The sequence below is a fragment of the Stegostoma tigrinum genome, chromosome 26 (genome assembly GCF_030684315.1).
Source record: "Stegostoma tigrinum isolate sSteTig4 chromosome 26, sSteTig4.hap1, whole genome shotgun sequence".
Classification (NCBI taxonomy): Eukaryota; Metazoa; Chordata; class Chondrichthyes; order Orectolobiformes; family Stegostomatidae; genus Stegostoma; species Stegostoma tigrinum.
In genome coordinates this window covers 15,911,246-15,927,333 of record NC_081379.1, presented here as the reverse complement: position 1 = coordinate 15,927,333, position 16,088 = coordinate 15,911,246, and the positions used below count along the sequence as shown (strand labels likewise).

General features: G+C 38.8%; 1 protein-coding gene across 2 annotated transcripts in view; it reads left to right on the top strand.

The window, feature by feature from the left end:
• Positions 1–16,088, top strand: part of pole (polymerase (DNA directed), epsilon) — a 132,097-nt gene that overhangs the window by 73,719 nt on the left and 42,290 nt on the right. For both annotated transcript variants that reach the window (XM_048556270.2, XM_048556271.2), the window contains exons 34-38: positions 2,636–2,789; positions 7,327–7,433; positions 10,806–10,982; positions 14,721–14,944; positions 15,818–16,038. In XM_048556270.2, the coding sequence (XP_048412227.2) occupies positions 2,636–2,789; positions 7,327–7,433; positions 10,806–10,982; positions 14,721–14,944; positions 15,818–16,038 (883 nt within the window). The remainder of the gene's footprint in view (positions 1–2,635; positions 2,790–7,326; positions 7,434–10,805; positions 10,983–14,720; positions 14,945–15,817; positions 16,039–16,088) is intronic.

The following is a 16,088-nucleotide window of genomic DNA, read 5'->3' as shown; positions in this document are numbered from 1 at the left end:
TAAAACTGACAATACAGATCAGTAGGTCACTTTGCTTTGTTTGGGTTTCTATTCACTTGAAGTCAATCGACAAGTGGGCGTGGTTCAGAAAAAAGCTGCCACTTCATTATTGTGTCGGACTCATTTAATTCCCCTGTTGACAAATTGAAACATGTTTGTCTGCTGCAGAGGATTACTATAGCCCAAGTCTATCTGTTATCCTGAATCGCAGTGAAATGTTTACTACAGAAATGCTTAGCTTGCTCATTCTGCCTCCTTGACATTTGGAGGTCAAAAATATTACCCAGTTTGTACCCAGTTTATACTTGTTAATTAGTAGTCCAATAATATCGTAATTCAAACCAGTTCACAATGGATTAAATACCATTTCTGGATATGTCTAGCATTCCTTAATTGCTTGGAACGGACTGCTTCTTTAAATGTGTTAAATGAGTCTGATCTGGCCCTTTGTACAACATGACCTTAAAGTGTTCCTTTTGAGGTAAGATGTTACACATGGAATGTGAGCTTCATGTCTATAACCTCTGATATAATCCTTACCGGAAGTAAAACTTGGATATTTATCCACTATTAACTCCTCTTGCATATCCAAAATCTATTTTTCTCAAACAAACCAAACTTTTTGTAAGTATGGGGATTTTGATACTTTTTTTAATGTTTAAATTTCAGTCTACCTCTGCAGAAGGCTGCAACTACAAACTATACAGTGGTCTGAAATTTTATATTCATTATAATTGACATTGTTTTGATTGTGCTGCTGTCCACAACCTCCCCCTTCATCGCAGTGGATCATGTTCATTGTCAGTGAAAGTGCCTGGTGCATAACATTGCACTTTGGTGGGAGAGGTGAAGAAAGAACAGCTCATATTTTAATTACTGAACATTCAAACCTTGGAAACTGAATGAAGAATTCTTATTTTTAGCATGCTGTTTAATGTGTGAGGCAATGGAATTTCCATTATCTCCCCTAGGGAATCTGTTCAGATAATTAACTGTGCACGCACCCCCACCTCAACTTCTTGTTTGTGCATGTAACCCCTCAGTGCCCTAAGTATAAGACTTAAAACAAATGAAATATTTTTAAGTGTTCTTATAATTAAATTTAAATAAAATACAAAAATTGCTGTGCACTTAATCTGTCAAGCAAAGCTTTGTCCTGTCTGAATTTGGTGGATATTGACAATAATAGATAATGGGAATGTGAGTAATGGAGACTCAACTGTTTATGTAGAGATTAGGGCTTGTTTAACTTTTACAAGTAATCCTAACCTTGGTCCTGTCTTTTCCATGGCTTATTTTGTCTTTTTTTTGTTTGATAACACTTTGCTATTTCAGACAAAAGTCCAACCAGTTGTTAGCAAGCATTCTTTTTTTTTAATGTTTATAGTTTGCACATCTTGGATACTGTCGCCTTGATGTCAAAGTGTCCAATTCAGCAATGAAATTCAAATTCAAATCTACAATAATGGTTCCCTTCAAAATGTCAGTGGTGCTGTTTGGATGTTGAAGATGTTTTAACATTGAGTATGCCAGTGCACTTTGACTTATGGAAAGTAAACTTGCAGATTTCCACTTCAAGTTCTGTAAACCATGCACATGTACCCATTGAGAGAAAACTGATTAATTGCTTCATTAGAAGAGCGGGTAGTGCATATGAACATTTTAAATTTAGAACAAAAGTCACACTTTCTCAAAGTCTGAAATAAAGTCACATAATGTTGGCATAGTCAACATTTATTAGGAAAAGGCAAGTTTATGATTCCAGTACCAGGTATAGTATGCTAGCTTCTGTATGGCTGTCTCAAATGTATCAAATGATGCGCTAACTCTCTCACTAGATGGTAAGAATTTGACCCCATTAAATGCATGATTATCATAGAACATTCAATAGAGTAGGAGGAGAACCTGGATTCTGAACAGTGGCTGCACTGTCTGTAGGACTCTAAAAATGGAGAACAGGACAGAGACTTTCTCCAATTTCAACTGTTGAGTATGCTTTTTGAATCATTTTCCAGACTATGTGGAGCCAGATGATAGAAAAAATTGCTATCATAATGCGTAGAATATTGTTGTGCAGTATCTTTTCAGGTACCCTATCATTATCTTGTGTCAAAATGTCAGGTTACCCCATTATAATCTCAAAATAGTTTCCAATTCTGCAGTTTATTATAATTCCATTACTGATAGTCTTCAAAGTGTTTCAGGTTTATTTAAGTTCCTGCTAGTTATCACAATTGGCAAGGTGGCTCAGTGGTTAGCACTGCAGAGTCACAGTGCCAGGGACCTGGGTTCGATTCTAGCCTCGGGTAACTGTCTGTGCGGAGTTTGCACATTCTCCTCGTGTCTGCGTAGGTTTCCTCCGGGTGTTCCGGTTTCCTCCCACAGTCCAAAGATGTGCAGGCTGGGTGGATCAGCCATGCTAAATTTCCCGTACTGTTCAGGGGTGTGAGGGTTGTAAGGGGATGGGTCTGGGTGGGATGCTCTGAGGGGCGGTGTGGACTTGTTGGGCTGAAGAGCCTGTTTCCACATTGTAGGGAATCTAATCTAATCTAATTAATGTGATTTCAACAATCTGTTGTCGTATTTTAAAGAATAGTTAATTTTATTCAGACATTCTCCTTGCATGTTTTCCTAGGTTCCCCTGCTGTTTCGTGCCCTCATCCAGCTTGGGTGCGTCTGTATGGTAAATAGGCAATTATCACCTCACCTGGCAGAACGAGAAGCAGACACCTTCGATTTGGAACAGCTGGAAATGCGTTCATTAGCACAGTTCAATTATCTGGAGCCAGGTAATTACCCATCTTCAGGATTTTCATCCAATCTCTGGATATCCTTAGGACCAAAAACTGGATGAGTAAGATATGTGGTTTTCCTCTGAGCGAGGAATGGTTTTAATGGTATGTTTTATGTCTCATTTACATCTCCTGTGTGTCCATTATTAACTTGCATATTGCAACACAAGATTGTTGTAGAAAGCATTTTTCTAGTTTTGAGGATAATTTACGGTAATATCTTCAGTTGAAAGTAAATGATTCTTGCTTTCTTTAGACTTACTGGACAGTTCTTGTATAACGTGCAGATATATTTGTCTTTACCTTGGCCTTAAATTGCGTGCTTTACATATATAAATGCATAGAGATGAATGCACCCACCATTCAACAATAAGAAATAGAGTGGATTTTCATCTAGTGGAATAAACCATTTTTCCTACTGCATTAAACTTGCAGCATTTTATACATAGGTTATAATGTGCTTTGATTTATTTGACATGTCTTGCCATTTAAGAAAAATTAGTGATTATGCAATTCAGTTTTGAAGATAAGCAAGAGTGAGGAAGCCACAAACTTTCAAAAATACATTTGTATGTCAAGAACATTGGGATGCGTTGAGTCATCTTTTTGGATGCCAGAATTACTCAGTGAATGGGCTCACTAGTGAGATGGGGAAAAATTGCTTTCAGACAGCTCCATTTTAGTTCATAAACAAATGAAAATATAAAAGGAAAAGATACCACCTGGCTCAGTAAGTGGCTTTTCTAATTAATACCTGTACAGCATATAGTATACATTATTAGTGTTTGGTTCATAGGTTGCATAAGTCTGTGTTTTTGCAGTTGCAGTGATTCAGTGTTTTAGGTGATTGCTACCTCTTGTCCAGCTCTGTTTCTTTATTCCCAGCTCAGCCCTCATCTTGTCTCTTGAAATTATTCCTTGTGGAAGCCTTTACGTTCAATCAGCAGTACTCTATTATGGTTCATGAAGTCTTAGTTGCTTTGGCAACATGCACTTTTACTTGCATTTTGTAGTCTGAAGCTCTGGATAGTGATGCTAGAGGCTCCAATGTTCTTTCCATTATGTGGCTGCCCAGGAATAAAAATAAAACACATTATGTAAACTGAGAACTTGTGTAACTCAGATGCAAATGGATCTGGGTGTCCTAATGCCTGATTCATAAAAGGTTAGCTTGCAAGTACAACAAATAATAAGGAAAGTTAATTGAATGTTGTTTATTGTGAGGGTGCATTGAGTGCAAAAGTATAGAGATCATGCATCACTTAGGCATTCCTGAACCATAACTGGAAAACTTAGTGCGGTTATTATCCTTATTTGAGAAATGCATTGGAAGCAGATCAGAGAATGTTTATTAGAACAATATCTGGAATGGGCAGGTTGTCTTATGGGAAAAGATTGGATAGGCTAGGGTTGTATCACCTGGAATTTAGCGTAAGTAACTTGATTGGAATACACAAGAGCCTGAAGGGTCTTGGCAGGGTGCATGTGGGAACAATGATTCCACAAGTCACAAAACCTAGAACTAGGGACCACTGCTTAAAAATAATGGATCTTTTAATGAAGGCATGACTTTATTTTGGTTGTGGAAGATCATGAATCTTTAGAACTCTCCCTTCCTTAAAACACAATGGAAACAGTCTTTCAAATAGCTTTAAGGCAAATGTGGATTCTTGATGAGCAGGGGGATGAAAAGGTGTCGGACCAGGGGGAAATGTGCAGCAGTCAGATTAGTCATGATTTTCATTGAATGATGGACCAGACTTAAGGCTGCTGTGTGCCTTCTATTCCAAATTCATATGTTCATGTGAATTTCTCCTGCTGTTATAGTGATGAGAGCAGGAAAAATTTCATGCTAATGTATAAATTATTGGCTATTAGCATGTTTTTGGAAGAATTGCATGTTGCTACTTGACCTGTTTGGCTGCATTCTAAATGTACTTTTCTTAGCCAAGAGTTCTGGGGTGAAATTCAAACCCTCAGCTTCTGGCTCAGACAGAGATGCTGCTACTGCCTCATGAAACCTTCAAGAGTCAAAACAGTAGTCCCTGATCTCCTCTGTTAGAGGCTTTATGGAATACCTAACTCATGGAAATTTGAGGAAAGTAATTAATTTAATAAGGTTTGAGAAACTGAAATGGATTTTCTACAGTCAGAGGGCAAACTCCTGCACAAGTGATCAATTTCAGCCCTGTGCAGGCTATAATTTTATTTTATTTCAAGTTAATGAGAATTTAGATGGGAGTTTAACCTAATGCATTACTAAAATGCAGCATTGAGGATATTTAGTCTTTAGCTATGTGCTTAAGTGGCATTAGTTTCTTGGCCAACAGCAATATATCGGTCTAAGATCTACCATAAGGGAGTAGAAAAAATCTGAAATTAAATTTCTTAACTCTAGAAGAATGCCTAAAAATAGACTCTGTAGTTTGAATTAAATAGTACTAATCTGCTTAGTAACAAGACAGTAGTCTGAAGCAGCCAAATGAAATTTGTAGAACATTACTGATTAGTGGACAAGCTTTGATTCACAGGCAATATCTTCACTTGGACTGGTTTGAAACCAATATGTTTTTGGCATTGTCACTGGTTTTGTAATATCTATAATGTAGTGCTTATTTTCAAACGAAACAAAGTAGTATGTCTGCAAATGTCCTTAGGCTTGCATCCATGAAGTCAATGCTACTTGCTACAAACTACAGAATTTATAACTTCCACTTTTTTTTGAAAGCATCTTGGCACAGCCTATCTATAGATAACATTTAAAGTTCCGAAAGGAAGGACAGTTCTGAGTTGAAAGAAGTTCGGGTACAGTTGGTTTGGTACCAAAATCTAATTTCACAGATTAAAATCGACTGATAATCTTGATTTTATAGATTATATTTTCAGAATAGATTAATTTTCTTTAATGCTTACAACATTGAAATTTGAAGTTAGCATCTGTAATTTCAAGTAAAAACTGAAAAAAAAACAATGGATGCTGTAAAACAAACAGAAATTGCTTTAAAAGGTCAGCAAGCCTGGCCGCATCTGTGGAGCAAAATCAGTTAACGTTTCGGTCCGAGTGACGCTTCCTCACTCAACCCAAAACGTTCACAGATGCTGCCTGACCTGCTCAGCTTTTCCAGCAATTTCTATTTTTGTTTTACAATTTCAGCTTGAGTGTAGAGAATCAACCAATGAATTTGAAATAAAATGTAGTGATGCAGTTTAAAAATACTATTGCTAACTTCCTAATTTTCTTGAGATAACCTGCCACCTGTTTTATATGATATCAAAATGTGGAGCTGGATGAACACAGCAGGCCAAGCAGCATCCCAGGAGCACAAAAGCTGACGTTTCGGGCCTAGACCCTTCATCAGAGAGCTCTCTGATGAAGGGTCTAGGCCCGAAACGTCAGCTTTTGTGCTCCTGAGATGCTGCTTGGCCTGCTGTGTTCATCCAGCTCCACACTTTGTTATCTTGGATTCTACAGCATCTGCAGTTCCTGTTATCACCTGTTTTATATTCATGTTTTTCATTATAGCTCATTTAATATAGCCAACTTTAATTACATTAGTTAAAATTTTGCATCTTGTCTCACTGTCACCTAATCTGGTTTAAGGCATGAGTTAAGGTGAGTACTCAATAAATTAAAGCATGATGCTTGTCACCAGCCTGCTGTCCCCTGCCATTCTTTTATAGGTGGAGCGAAGCACTGGATAGTCCCCATTTTGTAGCCGAATTAAGATCCTTAAAGTAATCACTTGTATGTTTTTGCCTCCCTATCATCCTCATCCCTGCCCTAATACCTTTCCTCATTAGACACTTCCAACCTGCCTTAGTGAGATCACCATACTTGCATGGATTTGGGCATGTTTGCTTACTCTTCCAGCCCAGCATCCTGCAATATTGACAGTGGGACCAACTGATTAACAATGTAAAAGTGGGTTTAGACCTGGTGACAAATGGATGTCCAACCTTGTAAGAATCAAAGGTCATCATCTGGAAAGCTAAAGTGGGGCTAGCCAGCTAAGCATATGCAGTCCCATTTCTGAAATTCATTTCTGAGCCAGTGAAGTGCTATGGGACAACCTGAGATGGTGAACTGTGAAATTGAAACGTCTTTATTTTCTTGGTCTTCTGTGGGTTGACCATAGTTGCTTTTTTTATTCAGGTAATACATATGGTATCTGATTCAAGTAACGCCTGTAACCATTCCTTCCTTTTATTGCTAGTCCTATTTTAAAATTTGTATGCCTTATGCCAGCAAAAATTTCTGGAGTATGTGGTTCCATCTAAAATTGTACTTCTGCAAACTAGGTGTCTTAGAATAGCCCAAAGCACCAGTCCTTCAAACAAAAATACACAAACTGTGATTCTATGATTCTAATTTCAAACCAGCTTAATTCTGTAGCAATGTGTTTATACTAGGATCCATCCAGTAAGGTTTTTGTGCCCATTTAGAGTGAAATTTACTGAGACATTGGCAAATTAGAGGTTAGGAAAAAAACTTATGGTTACAATTGAAGTAATTCATTGCTTCTTGTTTTTGTAGGTACCATCCGACATATTTACTTCTACCACAATGCCCAAGGGAATAAGGCTTTATTTGGCTTGTTCATCCCCTCTCAAAGGAAGGCTTCTATATTTGTTCTTGACACTGTAAGTAATTAAAAGACAATTAGCCATTGAGTTAACCACAGATGCCTGCATCAAGAACGAATATTTTGTCCCATAAAGTTGTGTTTTGTTTTATGTATTTTGTAAAAGAACAAAAATGGGCCTTATTTGATTCTGATGTGCTTGCTGAACTGTGGTAACCTGAGTTAATCATGTCACTTCGGGCCTAGACGCTTTTCTGAAGAAGGATCGAGGCCCGAAACATCAGCCTTCCTGCTCCTCTGATCCTGCTTGGCCTGCTGTGTTCATCCAGCTCTACACCTTGTTATCTCAGATTCTCCAGCATCTGCAGTTCCTACTATTTCTTAATCATGACACAGTTGGTCTGGTGGTTAGATGCAGTTTCCCTAATGTTAGGTGCACTTTCCAGTGGCAGTCGTTTACGTGATGATGAGAGTCGAATAAGACTCAACATGGATATGTCAGAATTCTTCATTTTGGCTCAAGGTACTACAGACCCACTAATGCCTGTAGCTCCAAGAATTCTGTATTTTAAGGAAAACATTGTTCTGTAAATATACGAGTAAAACTGTTCAGACAAGGAAAACAAAATAGAATGGATATTGTTTATGTAGTAGAAATGGCATGTTATTGCCAGTGCAATGACATGAATAACTTGTGAAGGTGCATTTAATAGATATCCTTGTGAAATGTGCCTTTCTGTTCACTTTTATAATTGATATTCTGTTTCCTCTGAGGTTAGAGTAATTGCTGCTATCTTAGTAAGATGGACATTTTCAAACATGGCTTTCTTAGGACACAAGCTTTCCCCTGGCAGTCTGTCGAGAGTTGTCTTGACAGAAGCTTGGATGGAATGATCTTGTGCATGACATGGAAGTAATATTAATGGAGCTGTGTTATCTTGGTCAGAGTGCTGTGTGCAATGAAAACCTCGAAGTGGGAGCAATGTGTGAAACAAGCTGGGGTGTGAGAGCAGCTTGTTACAAATGTGGATGTGCATAAAAATTGTGAATTGTGAAAATAAAAATGGATTCTCAATGCTGTTGTATGGCACTTAACTTGAGGATTCATTTCAATTGCTCCTTAACCATTACAGTGACTTCCCTGGTATCCTTAATTTCTCTTCACAGATGCATTTTGTGAAAAGTGGTTAAAATAACTCCACAGAGACCAGTATTCCATCAAGTCGCCCTTTATATATAAGTGAATAGTATTTGATCCTGGTCTGGCTTCGTCGGTGCCAGCTCTGAGTGAATAGGGCTTCTGGCAGTCCTTTTCATGTCTGCCAGCTCATTGATTGGGTCTGTTAACCTAGTCCAGTGAGGGAACTTGTACTCTGTGAAGTCCCCCTGGCTGACCTCCTTACAAGCACTGCAGTGGAGAATGTGTAGAAAAACCATAATTTTTTTTACAGTGGGTACTTATTTCAGTGGTAACGTGAGTTTTTGCGTACAATATTTTTAATGTTTTGATTTAAGAAAAAAAATGACTTTAGGAACATTCAGATTAAAGATTCACTGTTTGTGCAAACTGCACCTGAAGCTTCAAACAAGTAGAAGAAGTTGTATGCAAGCTGTACAGTATGCAGTCAGCATTAATATACAACTTTTCTCTCGGTCATTGGCCATGTTTACACGTCAGAAAAGGCTTGGCAATTTGAATAAGCCTGTGTAGAATAATAAGAAATTCAAATTAGGCATCAAGCTCTGGTTGTATTGAATATACATCCTGACTACTGCATTTCTCAATGGCAAGACCATCTATGCCAGGCATGAAAGAAGACTATAAACTTTTCCTACACCATGTCTCCTCGTTGTGTCTGAAAAATATCAAGTAGAACAATGAAAATCCCAGTATACAGTACTTGAAGGAAGCAAGTTATAATAGTCTTATCAAACATGGATGCCTCCAGAAACACAATCACCTAATTCTGATTGATGTTGATCATATTTCAACATCATTTTCTGTCGAGTTTTCATATGTTTCAAGGTTGTGCAGATGATCTAGACTGCTTTAAAAATGCATGCAAAAGAAACCTGAAAATCTTTAAACAGAAATAATGAAAGTTAAGAAGATGTGCAACCCTTCAGATTGGTAACCTGAGCTGCATTGAGATGACCGAGACCTCCTAGGAATATGCATCAGGTTTCAAGACTAAAAATTACTTAGCATCATCACCTCATCCTATGCTACGTTGGGACTAAGGATTGCTCAAAACTTGGACTGTTTGGACACTTGCATTGCAACATGACAAAGTGATTATACCATTTTAGTGTTTAAACACAGATGGCTGCTATTTGGGTATCAAATACAATTGTCATTAAATTGAGACTAATCATCAATTAATGGTGTGGAAAATATAGTAATACAAAATATTTTGAGATAATTAGGTTTTCTATACTGCTGTATTTGTTGCAATTATTTGCTTTCTGGGAAAGACATTGTTCCAATTCTAATGTTGATATTCACCATTATGAACTATTTTGATTGAAAAATGAGGATACTGTTCCAATTTCAAGGTGGTCAGGATCTAGGACAGATTAATGATTCTTTTGACAGAGCTAGCACAAGCATGATGGGTTATATTGTATAATTGTAATGAACTTTTCACCTCTTGAGCACAGAATTTTCCATGAAGTATAGGCTGATCATGCATAGTATCGAATGTGGAGAATTCCAGTCTTTATCATTCTCAAATGGGGTGAGGAGCCTTTGGGAGTATGTTGATGTTTCGTAAGTGAATCTTGGTTGAAATATGACTGTGTATATCTATTATGTAATTTTTTTTCTTTATTCATTCACGGAATGAGGGCATTGTAGGTTAGGCAGCATTTATTGCCCATCCCTGATTACCCAGAGAGCAGTTATGAGTCAACCACACTGCCGTGGGTCTGGAGTCACATGTAGGCCAGACCAGGTTAGGATGTCAGGTGCCATTCGTAAAGGATATTAGTGAACCAAATGGGTTTTTCCGACAATTGACAATGGATTCATGGTCATCATTAGACTCTTAATTCCAAATATTTATTGAGTCAAATTCCACCATCTGCTATGACGGGATTTGAATCCAGGTTCCCAAAACATTATCTGGGTCTCTGGATGAACAGTCCAACGATAATACCACTAGGCCATTGCCTCCGCATTTTGGATTTTATAGGAGATTGATAGTGACTACTCATTTGAAATTATACAATAGTCCTTCAATGAATGTTCTTTTATTTTTGAATGTATCTTAGTAGCAGTTGTCTCGTCTCTGTTGATTTTCATTGATTTAACAGATTATTTCTGAATAATAACTGTTGATAATGAAATGTTGTATTATAAACCAGAATACTTCCATACAATTTTATCCAGTGGTGGCTGTTTTTAATGTCAGTTTTAATCTCTTATTAGGTTCGCAGTAATCAAATGCCGAATTTGAATAATCTATATGCAACCGAGCGCACTGCTATGCTGGAGAAATTGGATGAAGAGCTACTGCCACCTGATAAACATACGTTTGAAGTTCGGGCAGAAAAAGACCCAAAGTTAATCTACAGAGCAATTCAGCGTCTCCTGCTGAGCTACAAGGTAATGAATTCTACTGGGGTAGTGTGTTAAAAGAATAAGGAGGCAAAAGGTAGGTTGTCTTTCCTGCTGCTGGGACTTCTCGTATGGAAGAGAAAATGCGTTGTTTTTTTTTAAAAATCACAAAGGTGGTCTGTTCAGCCATTTTAATCCATTTGTTTTGCTTGAATTTTTAACTAAGCATCAAAAATTAAAACTGAAAAATAAAGTAAGCTTTCAACTGAAATAATTTCACATTGATTTTAAGGGAGCCAGTAGAATTTGTCAAATGTGAATCACAGTTTATTGAATAGGTCTGGATTCTGTTCAGGAGGAAGTATTTGTAACTTTGTATTTTAGTTATTTCTTGAGTTAAAAGTAAATTTTACATTCTTCATGGAATGAGCATTACCATTATTTCTCTTAAGATCACACCATCCCACCCCCCCACCGAGATATTGCTACCTGTATAACATGATTCATAAAATATTACAGTCTCAGAGCTTGTGTTCTGAAAGGTAAGAATGGCAGCTTAATTTTGAATTTTTTTTGTGTTAAAAAAGGAAGATGTATTTTTAGTTTTATCTTAGAATTTTTCTGAGTGATGACAGGATTTCTGGAGATTTGTTTTATTTAACAGCATTTTAGTGCAGTATTTAAATCTTTAAAGTATACTGTTCAGTGCATGAGAAAGCAAAGGTAAAAGAAAAGACTATCAGAGACACCACCCCCAGGCCTCCTACCCCGCCTTGACCTCTTCATCTCCAACTGCCGTCGAGACATCAACCGCCTCAACTTCTCCACCCCTTCACCCACTCCAACCTCTCCCCTGCAGAATGGGCAGCCCTCCGCTCCAACCCCAACCACACCATCAAACCCGCAGACAAGGGTGGTGCAGTGGTAGTATGGCGCATTGACCTCTACATTGCCGGGGCCAAACGCCAACTCTCCGACACCACCTCCTACCGCCCCCTTGATCATGACCCCACCCCCGAGCACCAAACCATCATCTCCAATACCATCCATGACTTCATCACCTCAGGGGACCTCCCACCCACAGCCTCCAACCTCATTGTTCCCCAACCCCGCACGGCCCGTTTCTATCTCCTTCCCAAAATCCACAAACCTGCCTGCCCTGGTCAACCCATTGTCTCAGCCTGTTCCTGCCCCACTGAACTCATCTCCACCTATCTGGACTCCATTTTCTCCCCTTTGGTCCAGGAACTCCCTACCTACGTCCGTGACAACACCCACGCCCTCCACCTCCTCCAGGACTTCCAATTCCCTGGCCCCCAACACCTCATTTTCACCATGGACGTACAGTCCCTATACACCTGTATTCCGCATGCAGATGGCCTCAAGGCACTCCACTTCTTCCTGTCCCGCAGGCCCGACCAATCCCCGTCCACTGACACCCTCATCCGCCTAGCCGAACTCGTCCTCACCCTCAACAGCTTCTCTTTCGATTCCTCCCACTTCCTACAGACAAAGGGGGTGGCCATGGGCACCCGCATGGGCCCAAGCTATGCCTGCCTCTTTGTAGGTTATGTGGAACAGTCCCTCTTCCGCACCTACACAGGCCCCAAACCCCACCTCTTCCTCCGTTACATTGACTGCATCGGCGCCGCCTCTTGCTCCCCAGAGGAGCTCAAACAGTTCATCCACTTCACCAACACCTTCCACCCTAACCTCAAGTTCACCTGGGCCATCTCCAACACATCCCTCACCTTCCTGGACCCCTCAGCCTCCATCTCAGGTAACCAGCTAGAAACTGATGTCCATTTTAAGCCCACTGACTCCCACAGCTACCCTCTCTGATGAAGGGTCTAGGCCCGAAATGTCAGCTTGTGTGCTCCTAAGATGCTGCTTGGCCTGCTGTGTTCATCCAGCTTCACACTTTGTTATCTTGTAAAAGAAAAGACTGTTTGCCTACTAACCAGAGTCCAGTAGCACTCAGTCAGAACAATTCAGAAGAAATTAAGCAGTGTGCAGGTTCATTCAAAGATATGAACTGTGAAAGCAAAGGTGCCTTTATTTATAGTCTCCAAGTAATCTGACCTAAAAAAAAATTGAGTAGCTTAGAAATCAGTAAATGTAAAGCTACAGTGATGTCAGAGAGAAAGATATTCCATCAGGATATTGAAGATGCATGTTCAAGGAACTTGTAATTAGTAAATGAGTTGAGTTTGAACCCTTTTTTTAAGAGTCTCAAGTACGGACATTAGTATAATCTAATGTCACTTAGATTGACATTAAGGAGCATGCAGAAATTTGACAAAAAGAGCCATGCTAACTGAATAACAGCGTTACCACGGACATAGGGTAACCCTTCCCTGAGAGTTAAGTGAAGAGTTCAATCTTTCCTTCTGAAATTTTGTATTAAGAATGTTTTTAAAAGTTGGTGAACAGTGTAAAATAATTTGCGTTTTTCCTTGTGTATAGTAAACTTTGTTATTTTATTGAAAGTACATTGACAGGATCTTGTGAATATGTTAAATGCCTTACAACCATTTAGAACTGAGAAAACGAACCAGCTGGAAACATTATAAATATACCGTGGAAGTACCCCTCACAGTAGTGGTAGGTAGAGAGCTCCAGTTCATTGATTTGGCAATGATGAAGAATTGTTGATACATTGTATCAAGATGGTGTATGTCTTTGAATTGAATTTGAAAGTCGTGGTGTTTCCTTGCACTTGGTGACGCAAGTTCCAAGTTTGGTAGGTGTTGCTGAAATCTTTCTGAGGTGTTCAGTGCACTTGTAAATGATATGTAAACTGATGGACTTGTACTAAACATATAGGACCATACATTTAAAAACTACATTCACTTTGCAGCTCTGCATGTCCATGTTTTGCAGTTGTGAATTTTCAGGTTTTATATAAAATGTCACCTTGTATTTAATAGATATGATAATTCAAAGCGAGTAGCTAAACTTATTTAAATAAATACCAACACTGTTTTACGTATTTACAAGATAGACGGAGATGAAAACTTCAGGATAGATACTAATTGAAATCAGTTTGTCAGGTCCAAGCTGCAACTTTCTTAGCTATATTTATCTTCTAAATATAATTGCAGGTTTTGATTTCCTTTGCTAAGAGTGGAATCTTCACTCATGGGCACTGCTTCAATAAGATGATGGCTCCCCCAATTCCATCAGCTTTGTGTGAAGCAGATTTCTTCATAAGTAAGCTGGGTATATAGTCTCAAAATAATAGAGATTGACAGCAAAAAGAAAGGCCCTGTGGCCGATCACAAATGTATCTGTCAGAAACACCATCTAACTATTCTAATTCCATTTTCCAGCACTTGGCCCATAGCCTTGTAGGCTTTGGTATAACAAGTGCACATCTAAATAATACTAAAATGGTATGAGGATTTCTGCCTCTACCACTCTTACAAGCATCTGAACAAATCGTGCAATACCATCAATCTGTCTGTGTGCTGAACATTATGCTTGAGGTAGATTGCAAACCATGGGAGGAAACACCACTAGTTTGGCTACAACTTCTATTTGCCAGGTATGCTTTACTTCATTCTTGCTGAAAGGCACTGCAGGAATCGCAATTCCCTGAAATGTATGGCTGGCAAAGTGTAGAATACAACAGTAGAATTCGCCTGGCGATGTGTAACTACTGGTATATTTCTGTTCTATGTTAATTACTAAATATAAGGAAGGGAAGCAAGTTGAGACTAATGTTAATGCAGCAATTAGTAATCGAATGGAATGAGGTTAATTGATTTTATGTTCTTTTTAAAGGATGAAAAAAGAGGACCAACTCTCATTGCTGTACAATCGAAGTGGCAGCTAAAGAGGCTGACAAATGGGATGTCAGTTCTGGATGAGTTTCCGTTGGTGCCTGTTCATGTAATTGATGATATTAGTTATGGTGTATTGGATTGGCAGCGCCATGGTGTCCGTAGAATGATCAGACACTACCTCAACTTGGATAGTATTCTGTCCAAGGCTTTTGAGATGGCCAGGTAAGATAACTTACAGTTCCCAAAAGTAGACCACAGCAGACTGTACAGCATGTCTGTCTCTGGGCAAATAAACCAGAGCCTCAGGCAGTTCTGGGGTCATGGGTTCAAATCGCAGCATGGTGCATGTGGAAGTTTGAATTTGTTAGAAATCTGAAATTAAAAGCTTAGTCTAATGGCAACCTATAACCATTATCATTGTTGTTAAACACCCTTGTGGTTCACCAATGCCCTTTAGGGAAGGAAAACTGCCATTCTTATCTGGTGTGACATACATGTGACTCCAGAATCTGTGGTTGATTGTCACTCAGATTTGGTGGCAACTGGGAATGGGCAGTAAATGCTGGACCAGCCAGCAAGGCCCTATTTCATAAACTTTTTTTTTTGGAAATGGGAGAATAAGGTAGAGGGAAACCAGCAGGAACCTGCCATACATTGGAATTTACATTATTTGCCATCCTGTCTGTGTGTTTGAGAAAAGGCCTGAAAAAGTATAACCTTCCATTATTCTTGCATACCTTCAAGTGCAAGGTATATGGTAATATTGGCAGAGTTCTAGGGAAAGTTCCTCAATGTCTTTTTGGGTGAGGTGCAAACACGTCCAGCAGAAGAAGAAATTTTTGTTTTAAAGTTGAGCAAAACTTTAAACAGTGGAAGGGAAGTGCACACCCACATGACTACCTGAGGCTGACAGAATTTGAATAGATCACGTTCTATCATTTTGGCTGAAGTTACTTGTACGGTGTATGCTCGCTGCATCAGGGATGCCTCAGGAGTAATGAAACAAAACAAAATAAGAGCATGAAAGTTTGTTTTAGTAAATTGTAATGTAGTAAGTAAGTGTTGTTTTATACTAATTATATAATTTCTTTTCAGATATTATCATATTCCTATTGGAAATCTTCCAGATGACATCTCAACTTTTGGATCAGACCTCTTCTTTTCCAGACATCTTAGACGACACAACCATCTGCTGTGGCTTTCCCCCACATCACGACCTGATCTAGGAGGAAAGGAGGCAGATGATAATCGCCTGGTCATGGAATTTGAAGAAAAGTCAACAGTTGAGATTAATAATCCAGGGTGTTACTCTACAGGTACATAGGTTGCTGTTCAACAGTAGGTCTTTTTTTATAAGGATAATTGC